Below are 16,102 nucleotides of genomic sequence, written 5' to 3'. Positions count from 1 at the left end.
TTGGTTCTATTGAGGTGCAGTAAATCTTGGATGGAGTGTCGCTTTTCACCTTGTTTACAACCTCTGTCACTGTCAGGAGCAAAAACCTTGTATCTCCATATTTTGTGTTTTATCTTTTTCATGAATGAATGATATTGGTCACCCTTAACATCCATCTTTGCATTTTAGAAATATTTAACAAATGAAAAGTATTAAAAAGATCTTGCAACTAACAAAACCTCATAACTCTGGCCCACCTCCATCGTGAATGAACAGCAGAGCTGAAGGCAAATAAGGCCAGAACTGTTGGTAGTTGCTTCACTCAGCTGTAGAGTACGTATTAGTAGCAGGCAGCTGTTTGGAGACAACAGTGGGTTGGAGTGCAGTTTAGTCTAGCATTTGTCATCTAGTCATAGCCAGTACTGTCTTCAATATCCTGTTCATACCACTTCATCTTTAATAAAGACAGATGTTGGCCAAACCCATTCAATGACAGGAAGAACCTGTGCAACCTGTTAGTTGATGACAACGTAACGTGATGCAGTTACTGCCTCAGATGCAGCCGCACAAATCAATGACGGATAAATCATGTATCTGGAAAATATTAACAATGTAATGACATATGCAAGTAGTTGACTCCATATAAAGAATTTTGTTCAATTAACACTTTCATTTCGCTTTCACTTCCTGAAAAGTCACCGTTTTGGACATACAAGGTCTACGACCATCGTCCCCACCACTGCTACCGTCTTTATCATCACTATCACTGTGACTTTTCATAATGGCAGCTCTCTTATCTCTCTGCTCTCTCCATTTACTCTTGTTACTCTTGTTGCATAAATTATAGGACTGTCTACGCTGATTATCTGTAATGACTGTCACAGATGAAACTCTTCACGGAGGACAATATCACACACACACACACACACACACACGCACACACACACACACACAGATTAGAGTGGACTATTTTCAGAAGCTCTGACCGGGTTGTGAAATGACAGGTGTTGCCACAGTAATTAAAAGCGTCAGTCATTCTGTTCATGTCTGTGTGGGTGTGACACAGCGCAGTCTATGGTTGTTTTACTTGTCAGTCACATGAACACTTGTCATGAGTTGTCCACACCACCAAATTAGTACTTTTTAAAGTTTACGCGGACATTTTTTTTTTTTTTCCTTATACAAACATGGTTGCAGTTAGTGGTGCTGTTGAACTGTACTGAGTTGCTGTTTCTAATATTTGGTTGATTTGTTCTGACATGAACGAGTGCTCTTTTTCAAGTTAGAGGTCAGTAGAGGCTAATCCACAGTTAACATCTCATTATTGACCACACATACACACATGAGGTCTGTCCAAACAGAAAACTGTTTCCATATTCCATTTTACTCTTTGGCTTTCATTCAATTTTCTTTGTCTTCCATTAAGTCTATCTTGAATAATTTCATTAAAAAAAACATGCAATTATTACAGTCTTGATGATTTCATGACAAAAACTCAATGAGTTTTAAAAATGACCAAAAGTGCATGAACCTAATCCATTTTTTATGAAGTTGTGATTGATTCAATCAAAGTATGGAGAAGGTGAAGGCATCCTAACTGTGTTCGCTTTTCCCACGATTAACATCATTAACATTATTTCAATTAAATTCAATAAGCAGAGGCCTGATTGAAGAGGACTGTCGAGGACTGAGGACGTCCAAGTTTCCTAGCAACACACAGAAACACAAACACACACACGCAAATCCACACAAATCCACAAACCCATACACACAGAGAGGAATAAACACCATCTGCCAACTTCCTGCTGTTCAGGAAGTCTCAGCAGCACTAAGATGGCTGCCCCCATGTAGAGCCTACTGAAGCCCTGATTGGACACTGTTCTCTCCTTGGAGACAGTTGCCATGCCAGACGATACAAGATGGCACGATGCAGGAGAACAAATGAATGCTATTGATTTTGTCACATCATTTGTGTGCTCACTAAATGTAGCATTTTACATTCATCCTGATGAGGGTGCAACACTTACAAGGCACATTTACTCTTGCATCATGATCGAGTTCAGCGTTAAAATCTTGTCTCATAAAATCACTTTTTTATCCAAGTCTGGTATCGAAGAGAGGCTCTCACATAAGAGTTAAACAATAGTTATGCATGTGTGACGAAGACATGTAACATTCAGTTGCTTCAAAATGCACCTGTGTACCAGGCTCAGCTGAGATGGGTCTCGGTTACAGAGAGGACAATATTGTGAATGTCCTGGGATTGTTTTGGGTGAACTCTGTAAATAGATTAAAGCTGTTACAGTCTAGCAGATGCAACACTTTCAGATGCCACGAAGCACAACATAAAGACGGCAGCAACTGTAATCAGTCATGCATGCATGTCTTATCCACACACGTTTCTGGTCAACACATTTGAGTCAGTGAAGTAACAGCAGACATTAAATGGCTACTTTGGCGTTCCACCTACACAAAGAAAACGTCAAACTGAAGCCGAGCAGAAGAAAAGACTATCCTGAAAAGTGGCTCCAAGATGTGCCGCGGCTTGAAGATAACGATGAGTGCACTGAAATGTGGTGTTCACACTGACATCTAGCCGACGAAAGGGGTTCATTTTAGGGGTTCAGGCTGAAAGAACGTCAATCATCCGTGATTGGATAAACACGAAACGAGGAAGGAGCACACAAATGTGGCACAAGCCATTGCTAACAAACAAGCTAGTGAAGCTGAGAAGTCCAGTCGCCCACTTGCTAGATGTGAAACAAGGTGAATGGAGAACAGCAGTGTCTGTATAATATTTCTCATGTCATGTCATCAGGCTAAACAGGCACGCCCTGTGTCTTCCCGTGCTGAGGGTTTTGCTTTATTGAAGCTGCACGGAGTGAATGTCAGAGGTGTATATCATGCAGAGCATTGCACAAACTATCAGTGGGGAGTTAATAGCGAAGTAGCAGTCTGCTGAATTTTGTGGTCTACTCTTTGATGGATCAGAGGACATCACAGAAACCACCTTGCAACTTGACAGAAACTCCACTGTGAGAGACTGGATGCACTTAAAGCAAGCAGGAAAACTTCTGTAGTAAATACAAGCGGTCCAGATTGTTGCTCTAACATCAACAAGCTGGTTAAATTGTCTCTTGCACTGCCTTTGAGCAGAGCAGCATGTGAGAGCGGATTCTCACATCTCAACATCATAAAAACCAAGAACAGATCTCGTCTGTACCGTACTCGTCTCTCAGCACATTCACCTGTCAAAGATGACCACTGAGACATTTGATTCAATGTACATAATCAGAGAGATTCTTGTTGGCATGTGATGCCATTTCCCCAGAAAAACATGTTTTGTGAGAAAAAAAGGCTTTTTCTGCTCAAAATTTGCTTTTTTTCCCTCTGCAGCGGCATTCAACACAATTTGTGGGCCCACTGATAACTGTGCCATATTCAGAGCTTGATAATAGGGATGCACCCGAATAGGTTATTCAGGAAAGCACAAATAATGCAATGGAAACAGATACTTCTCCAATCTGAAGTTGCTCATTATCATTCAGAAAAAAAGTCAGCTCCATGATTGACATGTCTCTGTGTGAACTTTTTGAAAAGTCAGTATGATGCTTCACTTCAGTCAGCATCTGGCTAGCTTGGTTTCAGTATTAACAACCATATTTGTCTGTGGAAATGGCCATGAGAAAGGAGTTTACCAACAAGAAAAGCTCACCTAATGAAGACTGATCACTCAGCAGGTGCAGCCGCACAACAAGAACCAGCTAACGACATCAGTTTCATAGATTCCACTAATGTCAAGGAAACTAATGATGTTAGAACCAAGCTAGCAGCCACAGCAGGGAGTGCAGCCACCACTGTGCCATCTTTTCCGCCAGCTTGTCTTGCTTCTCCACCAGCATTACTGGGTCCTTGGTCTCTGTTTTCACCACCAGCAGCTAATTCAAAACCAGATGACAGTTCTGCATCTGTTAGCAGCCCTTCTCCCAAACCTTGGACAAATAAGCAGCGTCATTCCAGATGACCTCTGGGTGGAGAAACACTTGTCATGCTGTCCACGGTACTGATACAACTGTCACCATGTCACTTTTTTAATGACTTTGCTTTGCACCAATAACTTACATAAACGTCAGACTGTGTATGAAATGTAAGGTTTAATAGTGGGGTGATACTACACGATTCTTCTTCTTCATTCATTCATTCATCTTCTATACCCGCCTATCCCTTTCGGGGTTGCGGGGGGCTGGAGCCTATCCCAGCTGTCAACAGGCGAGAGGCGTGGTACACCCTGAACCGGTCGCAAGTTGATTGCAGAGCGATTCTTCTTCTTGTCATTCATCAATAACAGACTGCACTATCAGTCACAAGTAGTTCATATCACTACACTGAGATTTAAGTGTCATCCTTAAAATATACAGTGGGACAGAGAGGTGGACTGGTTATGGTGGGACAGGGATGCTGATAGGACTGGTTATAGTGGGACAGAGAGGTTTAGAGTACTGGTTATAACATGAACTGAGAATGATCAAGCAAAGAAATTGAACCAAAATCAGTCTTGAGGACTTTGCAGTGCACAAGGCTCAGAGAGTGATGTTCAGACAGGTGAGGACGCAATGGCTACAGCGATAACGACCACTGCGTTGCCAAGCAATGTAGCACTGTGTGCATGTGTGTGTGTGTGTGTGTGTGTGTGTGTGTGTGTGTGTGTGTGTGTGTGTGTGTGTGTGTTGGGGGGGTAAAAATAAAAACAGTGCAGTATGAGGAAGGGAATATATTTCATAATTAATGATATGGCAATGATGCTTTAAAAGCACAACAGTTGCATTGCCCATTAACATCACGTTAGAAAATACAACATTTATCCAATTTAATATGATTTCCAGTATTAACCATGATTAATAGCTACAGCTGTGTACTTCATCACATGAGGACACATCTCCTACAGTCACTGCTCTCTCACTGCTCTGTTGTAAATATGCTAGGATGGAGGGGTCTAGCAGAATTGGAGGCTTTAGTTATCTTTTAATTGAAGAAAGCAAATGATTTGCTTCACAGTCAGTTGGGTCATTCTAAAGGCACGAATATATCGCTGGTTACCGTCCATCTGCAGCACCAGGAGAATTGGCCTGGAGTGTCAGTAGTAGTGTAGTCCGTCAGAACTGCAGACCGCCAGTCCCGCTGGCTGCCTTTAACCCGATGGTATAATCTGTCACCACATGCAGTTAGTCGCACACACATACGCTTCAATACAACATTTAGTGAGTGCATTAAGTGCATGTGGCCGAGCAGTGTGGAGAAAACATGGACAGCACCAGAGGAAGAGAGAAGCAGAGAAATTGAAAAGGTAGAGCTGAGAGGGAGTACATTTAAAGGAGAAAGCCCGGGAAGAAAAGTGCAACTAAATGCTGGGAAATTACAGATAGGTTGGTGAGGGAGGGACGCGGGTGGTCTTTAAAAAAGAACATACTAGCAGAGCTGCCCTCAGCGTCTCAAATCACAAGTGATCATGCTACAGTATGTAGGAAAGCAGGAGATGCATGTGCATGGAAATAATGTGGAAAATAAAAACCTGTATACTCTTTTCTGACAGGTGGAAGAATCTCTAGTGACCAGAGCTTCATGATGATAAACACACTGAAGCCTAAGTTGATTCAGAGCGCTGAGGTGCAGACATTATACATGAATATTTATTCCTGTTGGCATTAATTATGGAATTGCTATTGAATAATTCTTGAAACTGAAGCCACTTGGCTGTTTTTAACTATTTAAGTAAACAGAAAAAAACATTTTCACAAAACACTTCCAGTACACACAGTTTGTTGTGCATGGAGAGAATGTGCAGATTGGCCTGGATGTTATATTTCCTGCCTGAGGTGATACAAAGCCATATTATAATCATCTCTTTATGAGAGATACTGACATGCAAAGCTCAGAGCTATGCATATTAAATAGCACATGTATTCTAGTGGAGGTTATTAGATGTAACAGGGTGTTAAATGATTAATATTGTCTGCTGTTTGTGTTTGTCTACAGGCTGCATTTATGACAGTAGCACTAATGAAAAGTGACAAATCATTACTGTTCTTGGTGGTACTTTGATATTTCCACCACACAGCATTTATTTTCTTCAATATTCATGGGTCTAGATTTTACAGTGGTAGTTCCTTGGGTTGACGGAAGAGTTATCATAGAGTGTGTTTGTCTTCATGTGTATTGTATTATCCATTGGTTCTGGTCCAAGCCTGGATTAATGATGCAAAGCATATAAACATGATAAACCATGATCACAGAGAGCTTTCTCTGCTTCACAGTATTTTATAATGTGGGTTACTTGATGATGCTCACATGCAGCTGTCTTTTGCTCATTAAGCCTGCAGAGACGCACATTTCTGTAATGTTACTGAATTATTGATCATTTTTATATAGTTCCTTACTTTGCTCATTGGCATGAAGTGCAAATAGCCTACATTTGTGCTAGTCTGTATTCTTGTTCACGGCCTGTTTTTAATCTGCTGTCATTGATAATTACTTCTGTGACCTGCCAAATGCCCAATGAAGATCATGCAAATTTCCTCTTATGCCCTAGATATGGTCTTCAGTGTGCTATTTCTGGATAGGGTTACTACTCCAAACGCAGTGAAACCATGAAAGTGACAAAACCAACTTTTAGCTTTGCTTTTTGCATGGTTATGTCACGTGAATCATGCTTATGTATTAGATAGGAGTCATTGTGGGGCTCTGAGGAGCAGATTGGCTTGCTTAAATCTTGGGTTGGACACACATTCAGAAAGGCAGAAAGCATGGCACAATCTACAATGCAAGATTTTCTTATAACTTCAAATAAATGGAAACATTTTTAAAAAAAAAAAAAAAAAGCTGTGGCTCCTTGCATCATAAGTCCTTAAGACATGACAATGGATCACTGTGGATGAATTTCACATTCAACATGTCCAACAACATACTCATGCATGAATGTGTGATTAGAAGTCATTGCCTGGATCCTCGCTGGCTGCAGTGCTCCATTAAAGCTTGTGAACAAACAAGAGATTAAGTCCTGTCTAATGGGCCACCTCACCTTTAACAAGGCTTACTTACTTGTTCACAAGGGCAGGCCTGACAAATGTTACCTCCACCTGCGGTATAGGTGAGTGGAGGGAAACGTAAATCTGGGCAGTGTACAAAAACAAAAGGAAAGTATCTCCAAGCGTGTACAGCAGCAACACTTAAAACCTTTGTCCCGGTTGCACCACAGCATGTGTTACAGTATGATGTTAGTAGGGAGTGTTTGGCTTACACACAGCTTTGCACAGATAAACCCACTACAGCACTGCAGCTTGTGATATGATGCCATGCATTGAGATTGTACAGCACATCATCTGCACCATCGAGTATCCCACTGTATGCTTTTAAAAAACTGAAGCACAGAAGAATCCCTGTGATCTTGTTTTAACATGGCTTTATGCTTTTGCATCATCAAAGGAAAATACACTGTGCAATGTGAGTGGGAGGAGAGGGAGAGACGACTGCCGTCCTTCCAGGGGAGGTTCAGAGTTTGACAGTTGCTGTGAAACAATCACCTGTTTATCAGGAGATAAAAACCACAAGCAGTTCAAATGTCCAGGCTGCATGCAGTAAGTAAAGCTTGTTTATCTTTGCTGATAGCCTGTTGCTGGGATATTGTGTGATGCTGTATCTGACTGTGTAGTTGCACAGTATTTCTCAGATTGGCTCATGGTCAGTTCTGGCTATGATTGACTGCTTACTTCAACGCTCAGAATCATTATGGCTGCTTTAAATGCCCTAAATATCTGATGCTGTACAACGTAGTACAACAAAGGCCTCTTGCCTTGGAAATGTTAACTGCTGCCTGTAGGGAAGGTCTGGGTGATGCTTTGAGGAATTAGCACTTATGCCCATGGGCGTGGTAGTGGGGGGAAAAGTGGACCTGACTACCCAGGGCCCGAGTTGGGAGAGGGGCCCATGACAATCCTGATTTTTTTTTTTTTTTTTTTTTGTGATGTTTTTATTTCGAATGAATTGGGCCCTCCAATTTATTGGTGTCATAATTTATTTCAAATATATTTATAACATCAACTGAGAGAATGAACTTTATGTCACAGTCCTCCCAACATATTGGACATTCTGGGGGCCCCCCCTCTTGGACGCGCAAAATGGTTTAGTCCGCCCGACAGCGACCAGCGACAAGTGTAACGTCAGTGAGCCCAGATTGAATGACCTGGGGGTTAGGCAGCATGCTGCCCAAAAAGCAAAAATCGGGGTATCAAAAGAAGAAAGAGCGGAAGGCAAAAGAAAAAAGGCAGAATGAAGGGAGGCAGCTGTTGACTGCTTTCTTTCCAAAAGGTGAACCGAGTTTGCTTGTTATGCAAAATCCAATTAAAGTTAACGTAGTCCACTACAGACAGCTGCTGCTGATGTTGTATGCTCATGTGAAGTCTTTAGCTTTGCTAGTTTCCAACCAGGCTGCTTGCAGCTTTTTGCAGCTTTAGATAACGTTAGTTGTCACTTTACATCTCATGTCAGCAAGGCTTTATTTCTTTTTCTGCAAGCTGAAGAACAATTTGACAGTCAACATTTTGTACTATCGCAGGCTCTGTTGATAAAATGACATAGGCCTTTAATGTAAAAAGCAGAAACCAGTCACAGCTTCTTTTTTTCACATTGAACCTTAATATTTTTCTGTTCATTTATACTGTACCATCTCATTACAAAAGTAATGCAGCTTATTTGATTTGATCCTGAGTGTGCAGTTGTCTCCTGTTCTCCTGTTCAAGAATAAATGTTTTTAAATCAAAATTTGCAAGAGTGTCATGGATCAAAACGTTAGTACAGAAACCAGATGTAGCCTAATGTTTTAGGTATTTGAGCAGAAGTAGACCAAATGCATCAATTCAGGTGGTGAATGAAAGAACCACTCATCAATATAATCTGATCTGGCTGTAGCTTAAAACCCTATTTATGCTTTTTTAATTTTAAATAAATACCCTCTTTTTGTCTTTTTCTTCTTCTTCTTCTTCTTTTTTTTTTTTTGCCCACGCGCCTCGTGCACTGGCATGGATAGGGGCCCACTGACATTGAGAGTGTACAGGGCCCAGAATTTGGTGCTACGCCCCTGCTTATGCCTTCAGTACTTTAGAAGATCCAGCTGTTCTCTGATATGTGCTCATGATGCCCTATGATGCACTCAGCAGAAAAACTCCCATGTTGACTAATGGACACTGATAACTTCTATGTGAACTTCTTTGCAACCACAGAGTACAGCCGTTGTCCTAAATGTTTAAAACATAGAGATTTGATACATCAGTCAGCAGTGCGGGAGTTTAGGTCTTTACAAAAACGACATGAAAACATTGTGTAAAACAATCCAACTCACTGCAATAGCCCGCACTATAAGTGAAGTTAACTCGAGGCAAGGACAGAACTCATTATCCTGACATCGTCTGACAAAATCAGCAGAAATACATGTTTCTGACATTACAGCTGTGTGGTCGCTGCATTGATATTCAAAATGAGTGATTACAGATAAAATTAGAGAGCACAGACGGTTGTCTTTTTAGTGTAACTGCCACACAGCCCCAGTGCAGGCAGACACAGCTGGTTACTCAGCCTGTTAAACCTCTCTGACTCTACTGCACACCTATACTGTGTTTTAATGCAGCTAAATTCCCAGCATGGGTCTCATTTACATGTTTTTGTTTTTCTGTTTCAGACAATAGAGCAAATAAGAAGTAGAAATAGATTTTATGGCCTAGGAATACTATTTTAACTAGCATCAAGCAGCTGGCTTATAATTAAATCTGTTTTTATGACTGAAACATTTCCTAACAGAGTTAACATAAATGCAGGGAAATAAGAGCAGCTGTGTGACATATCAACAGTTAAAATGAGAAGTCACAGAGAAGCTGTCTTAACTTTTGCTTCATATTTCAGTCATTTATGGCCCTGTGTTGACAATGTAATAATCAGATTTATAACAGCGCCAACCCAACCCTGTTCGTCATGAAATACAGTAGGAAGCATGCATGGATACTGCTCTGGGACTCCTCTCTTAAGCGACATTAAGGCGCCAATTTGCTTCTCCTGGTGGCAGAAAAGAGAACAGCATGTTGTATTTTATGAGACTGAAGGATATTGTGTGTGAACTGCAGCAACACCGAAGGGGACCTGTAACCAAAATTACTGGGAAAGTGAAAGTTGAACATTTTTAAGTGCTGCTACTGTATGTAGGAACTACAGATTAGCCTTTCCCTTAGCTGAACCATCCTTTAGATGACAGTCTGGGTTTAAAGCCTCATGCTTTTTAAGCAAAAAAGTCAAGAACACATAAAGTCCAGGTTCAGCCGGTCAGTTCCCAACATCAAGATAATCAGTTACTTTGCATTCAGACCGAAAACAGGGGCTGGGCATCCTGATAGCCAAAGAATAATATCGTCTAATAATCTGGCTTGCACTGACTAGTGGAGACAACATGCTTTTTCCAGCCCCTGTGCAGCACTGATGTGTAACAATACAGTAGCATGCTACATCACAGCTGGTCAGAGGTTGAAGAGACTTAAACCTTTTAGCCCACACAGGCCAGCACATTTAAGTGTTTCCTGTTTTCAAAATCTAGTGTGGACTTATTTTAACCATAATGCAACAAAGGTCCCAGCTTCCTACTTTGCTGCCTTTGTGATACTCTCCTGATACAAATTCTGGTTGGAGGATAATATTCAATGATCATGAATAACGCTAGGTAAACAGTGGAACTGTCCTGTCTATGTTACAAAGTCATCAACTGGGAACAGGTGCTTCCTTACAGTCTTTTTGATTAACACAGCACTTTGTAAACATTAAAATTCATCAGCAAGACAGCCGAGCCAATCAGGACACACAGAGGAGAGATGTGTGGAAGTCTTTGAAGGTGATGAGTCACATGAGTCTGGCAACTCTGGCTGCATTTTGCACACACTTATGGGAAACAAGTTTCACACCACTGTTAGAGGGGCCATTTAAAGTAATGGAAGACTCTTATCAAACACAGAGCACCAAGCACATCTGCTGACAACGTTGTTCCCTGCATGATAAGTGGACCTCATAAGACTGATGGTGAATTGATGTCTTCCCACAGCACCATGATGTGCCTTTTCTGCTTACAACAATCTCCGATAATCCGTACTAAGTTCCCAAGACTCCAGAGATGGCTGTCAGAGGTAAAAGCCTCCATAGTTACTAAATGACACTTCAAATTTAACACAGGGATACATAAGATTGATGGGATGGTGTTGGTAATACAAGAATTCTCAACAAATACAAATGGACATGCACATCTTTATCGCTTTTTTGTCAATTACAGGTGACGTTGACTTGAGATAAGTGAAGAGAGATGGGGGGAATGGTAAAAAGGGAGGATAAAGATACCTAAAAGGAGGAGAAGGCAAGACAGTATGGACGAGGTGACTCCATTTCACCACTGCTCACAAATGTTTCAAATGCAGAAAACCCAAAGTCAGCTGACATTGGCAGCCCGGTTCATATGGAAGCTGTTCTAACCTCCACTAAGGAGGTCATGCATGTTAAGGATGTGAAATACTTCCACTGTAGAAGCACATAATGCATGTACAGCTGAGATGATGAGGCTACAGCCAGGCGCAACCATATTTTGACATAATTCTCATAGTTTTGGAAATATATCCAGAAATACATATTGGCTATCCTTGTGGAGTTGCATTTCATTAAGATTGGACTATTGGCCGTTCTTATCAATTCATGTCACCCAGAAAACAAAGAAGAAATATGTGGTGAAAAGTCAGTATGTCATGAAAAGTTCAGCAGAGCAGCAAAGGTTCCAAATTCGACATTCACATCACTTAGGATTTAAATAAATCAAACGTGTGGCCACCATGTGAATAACATTGCAGACTGAGGGGATGTAGCAGATGATAGTTGGTGACTCCATAGCTTTTGGCAGAGCTAGCCTGGCCTAAAATAACTGATGAGTCCTGATAGCAGATTTCTGTTCTATTTCATGGATCCTCTACTTCACAGTCATGTTCCTCTACTATATACAGCTAACTAAACCTTTCTAAACTATCCCCCTGTTGACAATGCAAACATCACATTGGCGTTATGCTTATGTGATGACCGTGTTCATGTAGTCTCACTCACTGGATGTAGAGTGTGGGTATAAGCCTGCTTTTAATGGCAGGCCCTTCTGTTATCTGTGTGTTACCATACTCAAAAGCCCTGTTGCTGTGGAAGACAACAACAACATCTGAGCTAGCAACCTGCACGATCTATGCTGAAAATGGCGAGTTACCCTTACCCTTATCAGGTCACCAACATAAACAAGCTTTTTATTTTTCTTCTTTTTTTTTTTTTTGCGGCTATTTAGCTCTTTTAAAGCCTTCGACCAGAACGATGATGGGTGCAGCCGGGCCGTTCTCCAGTGCTGGCACAGCACTGTGTCGATAGGTCTGGCTACGTGAGATTAGCGTTCACGCGACAAGTGCACTATCTATACTGTTTCCATCTTCTCTGCACAATTCAAAGTGACAAGCAGCAAAGGAACAGCCAAACTTGCAGTGAGCAGTATTTCTTTGCTTTCTGTGAGTATTCTTGATCTATTTTTGTGATGCGTAAGATTGACACTTATGTCACAGTGAAGTAGGTTATTTTCATACTTAAACCTACATTGCACAGCGAAAGGCCTCTGTTTACAAAAGCAATTTTTCTGTCTTCCGTACAGTAGTCTCCATTTTAGGATTGTACCATGGACAGAGGCGGCTGTAAACACAAGAAGAACACAGCACTGGTTGCAAAATGTAGATAAACATATCTATTCAGTGCCCTTCTTCTGGGCATCAATCTCGTGTTCACGCTTGTATTGTTGAAAAAAATTGACCTGAAGCTTAGCTTAATGCTTCAGCTCGAGGTTCTGACCATGAGACAGCTGAGATGGGAACCTGCACAGAGTGGGTGCAGACAGCTGCATAGATTAAAATGAGAGTATGTCTGCTGCCTGAGATGTGTGAGGGAAAAACGTGTCTGATATGCTTGCAGTCTAGACACAAGGTAACTAAACCCTTTCACTATGAAAAATTACGCACAACTTTTCACCGTCTTGTCTGTAATATAAGACAGGCCTGATTATAAGACTAATGTCCATTTTCTAAAGCATGTTTTTGGAGAATGACTTAAAGTAGCTTCTCATTTTGCAGATGCACTCAAGGGTTATTACCATCTATTTCCAGAATTAGTAAAGAATTAAGGCTCCAGTGCTGACAGCATCATCGCTGTCATAGTCCTCAACCCACAGAGGTATGTCTTTAAGTTGATTAAACTATTGCCTTTACTCAGACCACTGTGTGTGTGTGTGGGTGTGTGCGTGCATGCATGTGTGTGTATGCCTGTTTGTACTCTTTTCAGCGACACACGCAGCCCATTGTTTGTGTTCGAGTCTGTGTGTGTGTGTGTGTGTGTGTGTGTGTGTGTGTGTGTGTGTGTGTGTGTGTGTACTCACATGTAGCGCAGGTGAGGGTTCTTGGAGAAAACATGAGTCTGGATTGTTTTCAGGTTGCTCCTCGTAATTGTTCTATAACAGACAGACAGACAGAGAAGAGAGAATAAGAGCACTGATGAGTAACTTTTTCAGCTCCATCAAGCTTAATCATGGTCAGTCAGAGGAGGGGAAGGAGCAGACAGCAACATTTACCGAAGGGGACAATTCAAGCAGAGCAAAGCGGGAAGTTAAGACAGAGACAGTGTCCATCTTCAAAGGTGCGAAGACAAGTTATTGACTCTCGATAAATATCCAAACTGGTGAGGATTCTGTGTGACTCCTGCTCACAGCGACAGGTGACGAGCACTTTCTTTGCTGATCACAAAACCTGCAGACATTTATTTTTGTCTTTGACTGGAGGTGATCGAGGAAAACAATCAGCATACACTCCTTCAAGCTTAAACACATGGGTACACCTTCTTTCAGAAGTAGTGACGGAAAACTAATGATCCATAGCTCCCTGAAGGGACATTATGAAGGCTCAAGAGGTTTTTCTGAAGCGACCATCTAGTGGCTGTTAGACTAGCCACGTCTTGAAGGCACTTCAGCTGTGGTGAAACTCAGTGCAAGACAGAATGGATTTCTTTCCACTGTGTGAGCATCGCCCACTCCCTCTCAGTCTCTCTTTGCTTTCAAGTTGGCAGTTTAAATGTTAACTCTGTCCAATCAAATTTAATTGAAATATACTGCCTCGGAATCTCATTACACTCTCATGTCGCTGAAGGACATGTGGACATTTTCTCCTACAGAGTTGTGTCAGGACAAAGGGAGGAGTGGGTAGGTAAAAAGGAGACAGTGAGGTTTGACAGTAACGATCTTGACTGACAAGCCACTTGTACCATTTCCCAGGACTTTCAACCATGTCTCTCAGTATTACCAATATCTGCCAATTAACCTTACACAACATTTAGATTTAGCATCAATTGTTTTCAATTTGTTCCATTGTTCATTAACCAGATCTTCACTTTATTTGTTTGCACTAAGACCGAAACCAAATGACTGGATCAAACTGAAGTATTTGAGAAAGAAGAGTCTGACAATCAGCCAACTATTGTCAATTAGTGTAATCTGTGTCTCCCACAATAGCACCTTTGGATATGAAAGTGAAAATGAAGCTGCAGAGGAACCTGCAGCTCAGTTTTAATCAGCAAGTTGTAAGTGGGAGAGGAGCCAGTGTCTGTGCCCAGCTGGAGGATTGGAGCCGTTCCACAGAGCGGTGGATATGCTGCAGCAACCCACACACACCTCACTATCGACGCAGCTTACGACCTGCGTTTCTTCTGCTTTCTCCTCTCCTACAGTTTTCATTTACGTTTCTTTAGCTGCCACTTAACCTCAGTCAAAGGAAAGCATTCCAAAAACATGCACAATGTAATTTGCCATCCAATAACTAACCAATATATTAAATATTCAGATAATAGTTCCACTTGTCAATCAGTAATTAGACTCAGAGCTAAGCACATATTGAACTTGAAGGGCACTCAGAGAGCGTGAACCAAGGCCAGTAGTCCACTCTTCTGTGATATGCAACTCTGCAAGTGCAACCACTAAGTATATCTGGATATATCACCAAAACTATTTCGTATTTGGATATAAGAGTATAATTAGCTGTAGGATGCGTGTGTACTTCAGTTTCCACAGCCATGCTTTGCTTTGATAAGAAAATGTTGTTACAATTGTGCCGATGTTACAGCTGCACCAGTTTTCCCATGAAACCACAGTCCCAGAGTGCTCCATGATGACTGCTTTCTGTATGAAGTGGCTCTACCCCAGAGGTTTACTGGTACCACTGAATGTGGATTGTGATAAAGAGTTGTCATAATTCTGCAGTTGGCTATGTTTTGTCACTATTGGCCTTCACTACCCTCTACTGGATTTTCAGATGTATGACATTGTATGGCATTTATCCCGCCAGGGCCAAAGGGCCTAGCTTGCAATGTTCACAAAAATAAAAAATAATTCTTGTATCCGCTCCGAGATTTGGATCCGCTCCAAAATTGAATGATTTCCTCCTTGGCCCATGTTATAGTTTTTCATCTATTTCAAGCCTTAAAACAGCAGTCACATACAATAAAGCTATTTTTGGCCACTGTACTTATTCATCCAATGCATTCTAATGTTTAGCCCAATCTAAAATGAGGCTTTAGCAGTCTGAGCTTGTCAAATCAAGTGTGCATTTCCCAGAGTTACAGTCTTTATTGCACAAAGTCCCATCTGTTCCCTGATGTTAGTATTCCTTCTCTTCAGCACAGCAATGCTGTCTGGGGGAACCGGAAAAGGGAATTTCACACTAACAAGACCGTAACTTTGAAAGATACCCATTAGCTTTGGGTAACTGAGACCAGTGAGGCTACTTAACCCTCATATTAGCTTTAGCTGAACTTGAGAATGCATTTTCACTCAGAATGAGGACTTGGGATTTTGTCCCACATTTCTTACAATGGAACCATCGTAGGAATAGATCTCTTTTTGTGTTTCACTGTACATGTAGATGCAAGAAAGACATTAAAGAATGCAAACCTATCCTACGTGTATCTTTTTAAGAAGTACCAAAACCTGCAGGAG

At 41.4% G+C, this 16,102-nt stretch overlaps 1 protein-coding gene across 1 annotated transcript in view; it reads right to left on the bottom strand.

Moving 5' to 3' along the window:
• The window catches only part of LOC143321893 (NT-3 growth factor receptor-like), a 218,276-nt gene that overhangs the window by 162,789 nt on the left and 39,385 nt on the right, over nucleotides 1-16,102 (bottom strand). Inside the window, exon 3 of the mRNA XM_076732604.1 lies at nucleotides 13,499-13,570. Coding sequence (XP_076588719.1) covers nucleotides 13,499-13,570 — 72 coding nt within the window. The remainder of the gene's footprint in view (nucleotides 1-13,498; nucleotides 13,571-16,102) is intronic.

Source organism: Chaetodon auriga, chromosome 6 (assembly GCF_051107435.1).
Source record: "Chaetodon auriga isolate fChaAug3 chromosome 6, fChaAug3.hap1, whole genome shotgun sequence".
Taxonomy (NCBI): Eukaryota; Metazoa; Chordata; class Actinopteri; order Chaetodontiformes; family Chaetodontidae; genus Chaetodon; species Chaetodon auriga.
The sequence above is the reverse complement of the archived record's forward strand: the minus strand, read 5'-3'. Positions and strand labels throughout refer to the sequence as shown.